The 13,512-nt window shown below is 36.3% G+C and overlaps 1 protein-coding gene across 3 annotated transcripts in view; it reads left to right on the top strand.

Annotated features, from left to right (window-relative positions):
- Positions 1-13,512, top strand: part of Nbea (neurobeachin) — a 536,577-nt gene that overhangs the window by 476,325 nt on the left and 46,740 nt on the right. For all 3 annotated transcript variants that reach the window (XM_070002976.1, XM_070002975.1, XM_070002977.1), the window contains one exon: positions 13,062-13,214. In XM_070002976.1, the coding sequence (XP_069859077.1) occupies positions 13,062-13,214 (153 nt within the window). The remainder of the gene's footprint in view (positions 1-13,061; positions 13,215-13,512) is intronic.

Genomic DNA, 13,512 nt, shown 5'->3' with positions numbered 1-13,512 from the left:
ATTGGATTTGACCTTAATGTGTCATACTGTTATAGCTTGCCCGGCTTTGGGTTTGTGTAGCCCGGGGCAATTAATAAAGCATTAATGACAAGACCCATTTAAAATGTAGGCTTTTCTGTACAGCCTTAGCTTTTACTTGACTGTGCCTGGGGATACTATGCAACAATACACATTAGATTAAACCAACACATACACATACACAATATTCAGGAACTGCCAGAAAGCAGAGTGATTTTACAGTTGGTACTACTTAACTATTGTTAAACACAAAGATTTGTTACTCATTTACACAGGCTTTTGTTTTCAGAAAAATGTAAAGATTTTATTTAAAAAAATAAAATGTGTTGAAATGTATTCAATGCATGAAGAAAAATGCATTTTTAAATTTTTGCTTTATGTAAGAATACATGATCAGGTTATTGCAAAGGTAAAGGATATTTTCTTATTAAAGCCTCTTTTTCTTCATGGCAAGCTTTTCCTATTGCGGTCACTCAGTATAAAGATATATTATCCTTCTGCTTTAGATCTTAATCTAACAGCAGGCAATGGGTTAAAGTCAATTTTTGAAATATTCATATATGCACTTACCTATGGTAAAAAAAAAAAACACAATTACTTTGTTACTAAGCTCAAAAGTATATTTAATACCTGTAATTTCTTTTTAGTTCTTTTCCAAAGCAGAACACAAAGGAAATGGAACTGACTGTAGTACATCCGTTTGTGTTGTTTGTGTTGCTTTCAAATGTTATATGATTACTAATTTATATATACAACTTATTCACATTTAGAAAAAAAGATAGCATCTCTACTTAATCTCTGGTGACCCATCTTTTCTTCTAATAGACATAACTTATGTGAGGAATTAACTGTAAAATTATCCATAAGCCTTTATTTTAAACTGATTTCTCTGCTTCCTTAGTAGTATCACTTTGAGAATAACACAGAATAAAGAAGTCCACAAAATTTCACTGATCAGTATCATGAACTGGCACATTTATATAAAAGCACTCAGTAAATATTTTGTATGTGCATTAATCATTCTTATCAATAATTGAAGATTTTCAGTTACATTTATGATTACTTATATCTGAAGAGAGGAATATCATCTTATATCACATTATTGCAAATGAAAATGCCAACTCACTGTTACTTGACATCAGCAAGAAAGAAGATTGGCTTTTCAAGTAAATTCAAACCGGCTCTCATGTACCCATGATCAGGACATTTTATTTATTTATTTATGTAAATATAGTTCTTGTTTCTCCCCATCCCCTTCTAGAACTTTATCAGTGTTTAGACCACCAGATACTTCATCAAGTTACCTTTCAGTCTCTGGTGACCAACAACCCCCTTATCAGGCTTTTCCCTCTAAATCCTCCCAGCTGTTTTCCTGCTCAGAACCAATTCAGCAACATTCACATTTTGTTACTAATTGTTCTTCTGGGCTCCTGGAGTCATATCATTAAGGAAAAGACCAATGTGGCTATCACTAACTTGAGAGGCTTTTTTGTTTTCCGTCCTCAGGCAATCATACAGAATAAACACCCCCGCCCCACTCAGTCTTAATTGGTTCATAAGGAGCTCATTTCCCTGGCTTGACATTACACAGATTGCTCTCATTTTCAGTTCCCTCTACCACCAACCCAACCTCTCATATTGTATGATAATATATCGTGAATATCTTGCATGTGGACCTAGCCTTTTCTTTTTAAAGGTTGCATGCCACACACATATACAAGAGTTAGTTTATTCAGTTGATACAGGTTGTCTTTCTGACACTGTTAAGCTGCATTAAATACCCTTATATGGGCGTCTCTGTGACCTTTTTTGTGTGCAAAGGATGATTTCTCTTAGTGAGATCAGTGGCTCAATGACCATGTACATTTTATACATTTTTTAAAATATTACCAAATCTCATTCTTAAAGTTGGTAATTTCCCCTATAGCAGTAGGCAAGCTGCCTCTTTCTAAATTCCACATCATTAATTGTTGTTAAAAGCAGTGATGATTTGGTGAGTGAAAACTGGAGTAGCCTTTGCTTGGGTTTGTATTTCTTTGAGTAATGGTCAACATTTTTTGTACATTTATTCACCTGTAAAATAACACATATTTTCCCCACTTTTCAGTTGGGTTTTGAATCTTTAGTGATCTGAAAACAATATTAGATATTATAGAAAGTTGCATTACAAGTGTGATTTCTCAGTTTTTCAGTTTTAGGTGTGTGTGTGTGTGTGTGTGTGTGTGTGTGTGTGTGTGTGTGTGTGTGTGTGTGTGTGTGTGTGTGTGTGTGTGTGTGTGTGTGTGTGTGTGTGCATATGCACGTATGTCCAACCAAATATATATTCATCTGTCCTTCACATGCATACATGATATCTCTATATGTATGATGTGTAAAACATGATGTATGTATAAAATATATTTTATGTATATAACCACTATTATTCTAAAATAATTACCAATTTATCAGAAAAGACTATATTACTAAGAATGTTAATCATTTACTGTGGGTGAGAACCTTAAGTTTTTATTTCTTATCCCCAAACTGTAACTCAGCATTCTATATATTTTTTAAGAAAATGTGTTTTCATTTCCAGAGAAGAAAAGCATCTCTGCAGTATCTTCTAACTGAGATAATCCTGGAAGGGAGAAAACTCGATGCTTTCATTCTGTCTCTCTCTATTAATGTCAGTCTCTTCCTGTGCTAATGAACGCAAGCTGGGGAAGAAGGACTGTTCTGAAGTGACCCCTTAGCAAAGAGGTCTCTGGAGTTGAGACAAACCAGTTAGTTTGTACTTGATTTTTATTTTCTCTTGAATTTCTTTCTAGCTTAGTCCTCCTAGTGAGGACATCTACCTTACCACGGTTCTTCTACTAATTTTCCTTAATGCCTTCAAAAGTTGTTATATTACTTTTTGAATAGCTATGTAGATGTCAGGAAAGGTAGCTGTGACAAAATGTCATTAAGGTGACATAGTGTAAATTAATGCAGTTAATGGAGGTGCTTGCCACTGACTCAGTGACCCATTATGCGCTCTGGTGGAATTAACGAATGCCCAGGCATCAATCTTTTGGGGGGAAAAAAGGAATCAGGGTAGAGCTGGCAGCTTTAAAACCTTGCAGTGAATTATATTAGAAAAGTGAAAACGTCTGGGTTGGATTTGATTTCACCAGGAAGCCATAAAGTGGTACGCTTTCTCGACAAAATATATTAAACTGAAATGTCAGATTTGATGCAATAGGTATACAATTATGATAGTGTTAATAGTGGTCTTCTATCATTCTAAGACATACTTTCAAGTCCAATTTCTCCACAGCTTGAACTTGTCATAAGCTTATAAATTAGAAATTGTGTTTGAAGATATTTTCTTATTTTTGACAGAATGCATATAATGCTATTAACTGTACCAAAGGGTTTTACTATGGCTGTTAAAACTAGAAATCACATTTTCAGGCACAATATGCCTGTTGCAATATTCATTTTTACCATTTTTAAATAATAGTATCTTCCCATACTGTTTGTTGTTTTGGAAATTTTAAACTACTTGGCCTTTTTCCTTAAAAAGAAGCTGATTAACAGCAGTTTATCAGTGGGAGAAAAGTAGGCATAGCAGCAGTTACCATAAGTAGGCAAACTAGTATCTAATGTGCTTCCATATAAGTACACTACAAGTTGTGGTCATTGACCCCATTCTTTTTTTTTAAATAAGGTTTAGTTTTAAATAGGACTTGTTTGTTGCTTATATGATACAACCTACACAACAGGTCCTATTTGGTAGAAGTGGTACCTAGGTATTAAGTGCTGCATAGATTACACATAGGCAGGTAAAGAAGAAGCCAGAACCATCAGTGAATCCATTCAGTGATGTCAGTGCTTTCTCCATTAGATGGCCTGTTGCCCATTGCATGATCATCTTCTCAGAACCTGCCACTGTGACTATTTGGAATTGTACATTCAAGTCATACTCCGGTTCTTCATTGCTGAAAAACTACCCTCAAACTTGGTGGCTTAAAAACACAATAATGACCATTAAAGAACCACAGTTCATAAAGAACCACAGTTCTGCAATTGGGCTTATCAGATACACATATTTTGGTCACACAGTGGCCCTTCTGGATCTGGTGGATTCAAATAACTCCATTCACATGTCTGATGGCTTAGCAAGGTTGGAGGAAAGAATGTAGCTCTGGCTGATTCTTTCTATCTTTCTAGCAAGATAACTCTACTTTTTCATCATAGCTGGCTACCAAGAGGATCCCAAAATGGGAGCTAAAAAGCCACTTAATTCCCAGGCCCTGAAGTAGAGACTAAGAGAGAAGACAATAGACTCCACTTCCTAGTAAAATGGATGGCAAAGTCATATATTAAAAGGACATGGATACTGGGACGGATTGTTGTAGGTACCTTTGGAAACAATCTACCACGATCTGCACTCCAGTCATAATCCCACATACCTCCTACATTCAAAATGTGCCAAAATTGTTGCATACAAATCTCATCTCCTACTGTCTCAGTCAGAGTCTTGTGACTTACGATCTGCACAGAACCACATGCTAATGTTGTACAGCATTCCCTAATTCAGAGATGTAGGAACTATAAAGACAGATATCTGTCCTGTGTTCACTCAGCTTACTGTGTGTCAAGAACAGGTAACTCTCAGCAGACATCATTTGAAAAGAAGAGAGTGGGTAGGTGGATAGCAATTGCTGGTTCATAGTAATTCTGAAATCCAGCTGGGCACATGGGACCAGTGTCCTGGAGTAGGCAGTATCCTAAGTTGTGGCTATTTAGGCATGGCTCCCCATTCATTGTGCCTTCATTTTATTGTTACATTTCTTGGGGTTGATATTTTTCCTTATGAATCATTCTCTATGGGAAAGGGAAAAAAATAGCCTTGTTTAAATATGAGTAGCTTTTTCTCCCTGCTTCATCACGGTAGGAAGCTAGAGCCAAGGCCTCCTTTGCCCAAGTTGGTTAAGCAGCTATAAAATCTTTTGGACTTTTTGTATGTCAAATTAAAATTTCACTATTAGAAAGTAGTCATATATATATCCTTTTGCAGCAAGATCAGGGGGAATATTGTTTATAATGTCTTTAAGATTTCTAGCTATACACATCTGTAACCCACTATCTTAAATTTTACGGAGTGGTTTTGCAGACACACTCTTGACTTGAGCTTTACCCCTTGGCTCGATTTTGTTTTCAGTATACAGGGGAAATAATCCTCACCCTGGACCTCTGTCTTTTATTTTAAGAATCTTTTGATGTACAGAGATATTGTCCTAGACCTAAATATTTAAAAATACTACCACAAAAAGCACACAATGAGCAGAGGTCCACTCTTTGCCACACAATGACAGCTGGGGAACTTGGCTAGGCCAGAGAATCCTAAATCATCTGGGGATTGCTGACTCCTGTCTGTCTCTCACATGATCTCTCCAGCAAGGGGAGTACCCTATTTAGGTTGTAGTTGGCTTCTAAGAGGACAAAGCCCATAAATCTGTTAAGTATTAGGCTTCCCTAAAAGCCCTAAGTGTTGTTTTGTCATGCACTGTGTCATGCTCAAAGCAGCCTGTATGCAAAAATCAGGGAAATAGACTGCCTTTTTATAGAGAGGGATGCTAATGATCCCACTGGGATCATGGGTGTTATGCAGAGGGAATCAGGAATCATGGGAATGTTAATGTAGAATGTTGAATAATGTAGAATGATAATGTAGAAACACCACAGGGATGAAAGGTGTTATGCAGAACACCCTTCCCTGAAAAAGGTCTAAAAGTGACCAGTTAAAAGGAATTCTAGTTTGGTTTATAACATTTCATCTTATTGTATATTTAGGTATAAATCTAGAAGCTGAAGTGCATATTACTAAATTAGTCTAAGTAAGTATAAATTAGTCTGGATAGTTGATAAAACACCTGAGTCGTCTGAATTGTCTACATAGGTATTTATTTAACACAAAGTGATCACATCATCCTACAAAACTGTAGAAAGAGTTTGGTACTGGATAAACTCAGCAGTAATCATTTTAATCAGTAATAATTTTGATCTCCAAAAGTAGGTAGAGATTAGCCTCTGAAACATTTTATAATATCAAGCTGTGAAATGCATTATTGTGCACTTAACTAAATTCACATCTACCTTAAAAGTTTATTGCTTTCATCCTCACCATTTTGCAAATCAAGACGCTTATTTTTTCATAAGATTAAGAAAATTGCCCAGGCTAGCTAGAATTCTGGATTTCAAATCAGTTGTAGTTGATTCTAATGCACAAAAAATAACAGTTGCCCGGTAGGAGGGTCCATCCCAGAACTGCTGCCTAGGCCACCATCTTCTTATCTTCCCTCTATGTTAATAAATGCAATGTAAAAACCAGGGCCATCAGTGTTGTTGTTTTGTTGTTGTTTGTTTGTTTTGGCTTTTTTTTTGTGAGTCACGGGGCTTGAACTCTGGGCCTGGGCACTGTTCCTGAGTCCTTCTGCTCAAGCTCTATCATTTAAGCCACAGTACCAATTCTGGTTTTCTTTGGTTTGTTGGAGAGTCTCATGGACTTTCCTGCCCTGGCTGGCTCAGCCTCCTGAGTACCTAGGATTATAGGCATGAGCCACTGGCACAAGGCCCATCAGTGTTTTTAATCAATATTTCCTGTGTGAACTTCATAACATGGTGAACATATTGCAATATTTGCTTCAGTTTTTAATTTTATGTATTTATTTTAATTCATTTAATTATAAATTAAATTTAATTGAACTTGGAGCTTGAACTCAGAGCCTCACTCTTACACTTGACTGTTTTGCTCATGGCTAGTGCTTTACCAACTGGAGCCATAATTTCAATTCCTTGCTTCATTTTTTAACTTTTTAATTCCACAAGTATTTATGCGATGTGTATTATGTGTTGGTACGCTTTTTGTTGTTTTTTGTTGCTGTTGTTTGTTGTTGATTTGTGGTTGTTGTAGTCGTAGTCCTGAGCTTGAATTCAGGGCCTGGGTGCCGTCCCTGAGCTTTTTTTTGTGCTTAAGGCTAGCATTCTACCACTTGAATCTCAGCTCAGTTCTCAACTATTTTTTGGTAGTTAATTGGAGCTAAGAATCTCACAGACTTTCCTGATGAGGCTGACTTTGAATCACGATCCTCTGATCTCAGCTTTCTGAGTAGCTAGGATTACAGGTGTGAGCCACTGACACCTGGTTGTGTCATTTTTTTTAATGAATGAGTGTTAATAATGGAAAAAATTAGGCAAGATCCCTACTAACATGTATTTTTCCCTTTGTGGAATATAAAATCATATGAATTTTTAAAAAGAATAATAGCTATAATACAGAAAATTAAAACAAACTAGTCAGATGAATGACCTCATTGTTGCTTTAAAAGGCAGAAAGAATAGAAGAGCAGAGACCCTGTGATTTAAGTGCCTGCGTTTAAATGTTGACTTTACCATCCATTTGCAGCCAGTGATTAGCAATTACCCACTAGCAAATTACCCACCTTTTGAATTTATGTTCATATCTATGAAGGAAAGTGAGAATACCTCCTTCATAATATTTCTGTGGAGATTAAAAATATTTTTAAAACACTTGGAAGCTTTTCTTTAATGTTAGAAACACTTAGAATTGTGCTAAGGCTTAGTAAGACACATTAAATGACACCTGTTCTTTCAAGATGTAGTGACCAGAGATAATATTCCATTAGCTTCTGCTGATCTGAGAGCAAAGATATAATCATCGTTATCCTCTCATATAAAACCACTAGACCTCAGAGATAATATTCCCTGAGTCTGTATTATTAAACCAACCAAATCTTTTTCTTTCTTTTTTTTATTGTTGTTGTTGGCCATGCAGCTTGAACTCAGGGCCTGGGCACTATCCCTGAGCTTTTTCCTTCAAGGCAAGTGCTCTACGACTTTGAGCCACAGCATCACATCCAGTTTCCCAAGCTTGCTTTGAACTGGGATCCTCAGATCTCAGCCTCTTGAGTAGCTAGGATTCCACGTGTGAGCCATCAAAGCTTGGCTTACCAAGCAAATATTTTGTGCAACATAAATGTAACTATAAATCACATGCTACTAATGTGCATTAGCATATTAACTCTTAATAAAATAAATGCTATTCAAGATTTCAAAACAATAAATCTGAGATACAAAATACACACACGTATTCTGCTGCTTCAACTCCATCTCCCTAGAGTTGTGTGATTGGAGTCATCCTTCCCCTTTAGATAGTCATATATTGTCCCCAACCTGGGACTTAAGGCTTAGACAGCTTCAGTCACTGATAACTCTAGTATTTTGGAGCTTCTGAGACCTTGCCAATAAATGTTGCTCCAGGTATCCTCGTATCTGCTTTAAAATGTATCTGTTCAGTGACTGTTCCCACCATTGGAAATGTGGGAAATGTGGAAGAGCTTGTCCCTTCAAATATCAAACCTCTAACAGCTTATGCCAATAGCCTAGTTAACACCCTAATTTATAATCACATTCTCATCAGCCAAATAAAAGACAGGGGCAGAAAAAGTCCTACCATATAAGGTTGTTCTAAAGGCTGGTAACACTACTTACTAGGGCTAGCTAGTAAGAACATCTTAGGATGTTCCCACTGAAGCACTCTGTCTCAGTCTCCATTGGCAGACCTATCTTAGCCTCACTCTGTCCCTGGTAAGGGCCAGCTCCCAGTGCCCTCACTCCTCAGTGCTTACATTAGGTTGGCAAAGGGCCTCCTTCTGCAACCTAGGAACATTTGTGGTGCCAATTTTTAAAAATTCTGGTTTATTTTTTGTTTTTTTGTTTGTTTGTTTACTTTCCTTCCATATACTGGGGATTGAACCCAGGGCCTTCTGTATGCTCAGTATACACTATAATATCAAGCCACATCCCCAGGCCTTAAAACCAACTTCTGCTAACTTAAATTTAAATCCTTAGTGTTCTGAGTCTTTTAAATATAGCGAGAATAGACAATGTAATATTTTTCTTGAAACTGCAGAAGTTTCCCTACAAAAGTGCAGATTTCAAGGCTTATTATTTAACTTATTTAATAAAGTTCTTCATTGAGTCCTTCCATATCTTGGGGCATTCTTCCAACCATCTGCAGATTCCCCAGAAGTCCCTAGTGATATTAAAATAACTTCATCTAATATCTTCAGTAGTTTAATATTTAATGAGCACCTGCTGCATGCAAAGCATAGCACCAAGAGCTATGAGGGATTTATCTCACAATGAAAATCTCACAAAGTAACGCTTGAAAATTTGCTTTTGCTCAAACTGTTATTAATATTAAGTCCTATGTGTCCTGTGCCTTTCTGAATCTAATTTAATGACATTCAGTGAAAGTTATATTTACTAGTAGGTACTAACCATGAATTTTATAGGATGCTATACCACAGGAAAGAATGAGAAAGACTCCATGAAACACTTGTGCCAAGATAGTGGATGATAGATTGAGAGTCTTTGGACTGTTTAAATAAAAAATAAATACATGTTGTTCTGTCAGTGTGGGTATATATCTTTACTGTTCCTGAAGACAAAGACATAAGCACATTGGACAGAACCACAAATAACTGAAGGAATGCAGCAAGAAAAATCACTGATTATGTGAGTCTGTTACAAATAAATCACCCTTCAAGCCAAAACTGCATGAGCATTCCCAAACAGTTAAAAAAAAAAAAAGAGAGCAGAAGTAAACTGCATCAGGATAATACATAGAAGTCATTAGATAATAATTAGTCATTTCTGGTTAGATACACCTAAGAGTAGCAATGGTTCTTTCCTCTGCCTTCTGATCAAATGGCTCCTTTGCTGATTGATTGACTGTGCCCTGCTAACCAGCTCACACATCAAGTGCATGATAATCATGTGGATAAACATTGCAGAAACATGCTGTAACTTCTGTCACCACCTAGGGTTAAGACACATTATTATTGGCAAATAAACATGTCCCTCCATATACAGCCTTTCTTTTCTGTTTCCCTTGAAAATGTGTTTATATTTATTGGAATTCTCTCCTAAGCAGTTCAAGTCTGGTACAGTTTTCTGTGAATACATATTTGTTTCCAGTATGAGTCATGTAATTTTCCTTCACTTCTATATAGGCATGGACTCCAAATTTATATATTCATCCCTACCCCCAACTCATCCTGGCAGTCCTGTCCCAGATCATGGTGCTGTTCATTCTCCTTCTCCCCACAAACCATCAAATCTACTCTCTCTCCTCTCCAATCAGCCCTTGCTTTGTCACCCAGTTTCTTTCAGTAAAACAGAACGAGAATGACCATAGTCTTTTCCAGTATTTGGTTGCCAACTAGACAAAATTCAAAGAGCCTAGCCTTAGCAAAACAGTCTCTATCATCTGTCTCCCTATACATCTCGCATACACTGCCATCCTGAACTGTCTCCACTATTTCTTACCCTTAGGACTTCCACCCTCACTCCATTTCTTACCACCCCTTCTTAGCACTCTCTAATGGTCTTCCTGCCCCTTCCCCTGATCTTCTTGTCTGTGGTCTACTCAGAAGTATAGCCTCACTTGCTCTAAGTTCCCTGCTCTCTCCTCTCTACCCCTTTCTTTCACAGGTATTTTGGTCGTGCATTATAGCCATTTATGGATACATCAGCCATGTAGAACATATAGACATGACAAGGCTATGTCTTTTCCATTATTTTCTCAATATCCAACATAGTTTCCGGAACACAAAACCTTTATTAGATGAATAAACAAATGTCAAGTATTTTGCTATAGCTCACAATGATTATATCAAGATCATATGCACACAGAGTATTACTATAAGCACCCACTTTCGCTGGGACAAGTGCATTATTTTTAGTAGCAGAACTGTGAAGATAGAGCTTTCCATATGCTTTTCTTTCTTTCCTTCCTTCCTTCCTTCCTTCCTTGCTCCCTCTTTCCCTCCCTCCCTCCCTCTCTCTCTTTTCTTTCTTTCTTTCATTCATTCTTTCTTTCTTTCTTTTGTTCTTTCTTTCTTTCTTTCTTTCTCTCTTTCTTTCTTTCTTTCTTTCTTCCTTTCTTTCTGATGTTGGTTGTGGGGCCTGAACTCTGGGCCTGAGCACTCTCCCTCAGCTCTTCAGCTCAAGGCAAGCGCTCTACCACTGCCCATTTCTGGCTTTTTCTGCTTATGTGGTGCTGAGGAATCAAGCCCAGGGCCTCAGGCATGCATGGCAAGCATTCTACCACTGAGCCACCGTCCAGCCCTCCATATACTTTTCTTAGAAAATTAAGAGACAAGTACATTTAAGAGCCCAAAAATCTGATAACTTTAATTTTTTTATATATATCTCTATAGAGATTACAGTAAGATTCAAAGTTCAGGTACAATTCTGTCAGTACTAATCAAGTTACACAAATAAATGTATTATTTTATTCAGCATATAATTTAAAGTTTTGAAATTTGGGAAAGGATGGTATAAATGGTATGCACAAAACTAGGATTATAAGTGTGATCCACCCACATCCCTCTGACAGTTTTTTTCATGTTTCATGTTTTATTTTTCATTTTCTCCCATTTACAAAAAAAAAGAACACCAAAAACTTTTATGATCTTTTTGTTTTCTTTAAGTAGTTGTACAAAGGAGTTGCCATTTAATGAAGCAGTTTATGGATACAGTGCATCTTGATCAGTGTCACCCAGTTCAACATTTTCACCTATCCTTCCCTACCTACCTTTCCCTTCACCCTCCTTAATTTAGTAGAATATACATTGGATTATTGTCTGTATTCTCCCCTTCTTCATCCAGCTATCTCTCTCCCCTTAACCCCATCCCACCCCTTTCTAAGTATCAGTTTCCTTGTGTTTGTTTTGTTGAACTTTGGACTTTGGAATTGCATTGTTAGAATTCTCCCTTGCATCTACTGTAATTCAGTTAATACATTTTTATATACTTGCATACTACCAAACATATTTAATTACAAATTTATAAGCTAAATCTAGCTTCCAAATATAAAGGAAAACATGTGCCTTTTGTCTCTCTGGGACTGATTTACTTCACTTAACATAATTTTTCCAGGTGTTTTCATTTCTTTTCAAATGGTACAGTACCATTCTTTCTAATTTTTCTTTCTAAACATCAGTTTTCCTCTTTCAGATTTATTCTGAAGTATATAGCCTCATTACTAGACATTAGGCAAAATACATGCAAGTTTGTTATATCATACTTAGCTGTATAAGTAAAACAATTTGTCTTTACATCGAATTTATTACTAGCCTATATTTCAGTGGCATATATTAAATATTTAGAACTAATGGTAACATGATGTTCTTTTTATTGTGTTCAGTAGGAGGTATAAAAATAATTTATTTGAAGACAGTAGTAAAGTAGTAGAGTACTTAGCATGCATGAGGCCCTGAAGAAAAACTTGTCAGAGGTGTGGGTAGATCACACCTGTAATTCTAGCTACTCAGAAGGCTGAGATTTTAGGATTGCAGTTTGAAGCCAGAGCAGCAGAAAAGTCTATGAGACTCTTATTTCCAATTAACCAACATAAATGCTGGAAGTGGATCTGTGTCTCAAATTGCAGAGTAGTAACCTTGAATAAAAAGCTCAGGGACAACACCCAGGTCCTGAGTTCAAGCCAGCAATTGGTACAAAACTTTTTTCATCAAGTCAAAACTTTGTGCTTTTAAAAAAAATTGAGAATTTTATAAATATATTGTAGTGTAATTACTAGTATATTAAAAAGGGAAAAGAGAAAATATTGTATGATGTTTAGTAAATAGTGTCAACAACTTTTTAGAACTTGAATTCATTAACATTCAGAAAAGGTGGTTAAGCAATACAGACTTGTTGGTATCATTTTACATACTTGATTACTAATGCTAATTGTGAAATGTATCTGTATTAATTTGAGGCAAGCAAAGATCAAAATGGGTAATACTTTAAAATAGTGCTTTTGTAAATTTTCAAGCCAATTATTTAAGAGAAATATTTCAGCAGGTGTACTAAACTAGTGGTTTTAGGTGAAGAAAATGTTTTATGCCATTTAGTAAGTTAAAAGCTAATAATTTTATTCAATGATTTTATATTGAGTCATTAAATTTGTTACCTTTTATTCATAACAGGAATTAATTCCAGAGTTTTACTACCTACCTGAGATGTTTGTCAACAGTAATGGCTACCATCTTGGTGTTCGAGAAGATGAAGTGGTGGTAAACGATGTTGATCTTCCTCCTTGGGCAAAAAAACCTGAAGATTTTGTACGCATAAACAGAATGGTAAGAAAGATTTTTGTCTTGACTCAAGCAATCATCAGAAATTTCAATATTCTGTAGTTCTGTTTTAAGTATTAGGTTTCAGCTTGTATTCATGAAGCAATGAAAGGAACCAGGCACTGGGGTCTTGCTCTATTCTAAACCAAATCCTGTTATCTCATTAGTGAATAGAGAAAGACTTTATGAACTAAGTCTTTGCTCAATGGATTGAATGACGACCTGAGGTAGTGTTTAGGGAAACTATACTGTCCATGCCTTGGTTGTCTATATCACCAAAAACAGTGCCAGGTTAAGTAGATGG

Source organism: Dipodomys merriami, unplaced genomic scaffold (assembly GCF_024711535.1).
Source record: "Dipodomys merriami isolate MVZ:Mamm:240054 unplaced genomic scaffold, mDipMer1.0.p SCAF_6, whole genome shotgun sequence".
Taxonomy (NCBI): domain Eukaryota; kingdom Metazoa; phylum Chordata; class Mammalia; order Rodentia; family Heteromyidae; genus Dipodomys; species Dipodomys merriami.
This window is presented reverse-complemented; position numbering and strand designations above follow the sequence as displayed.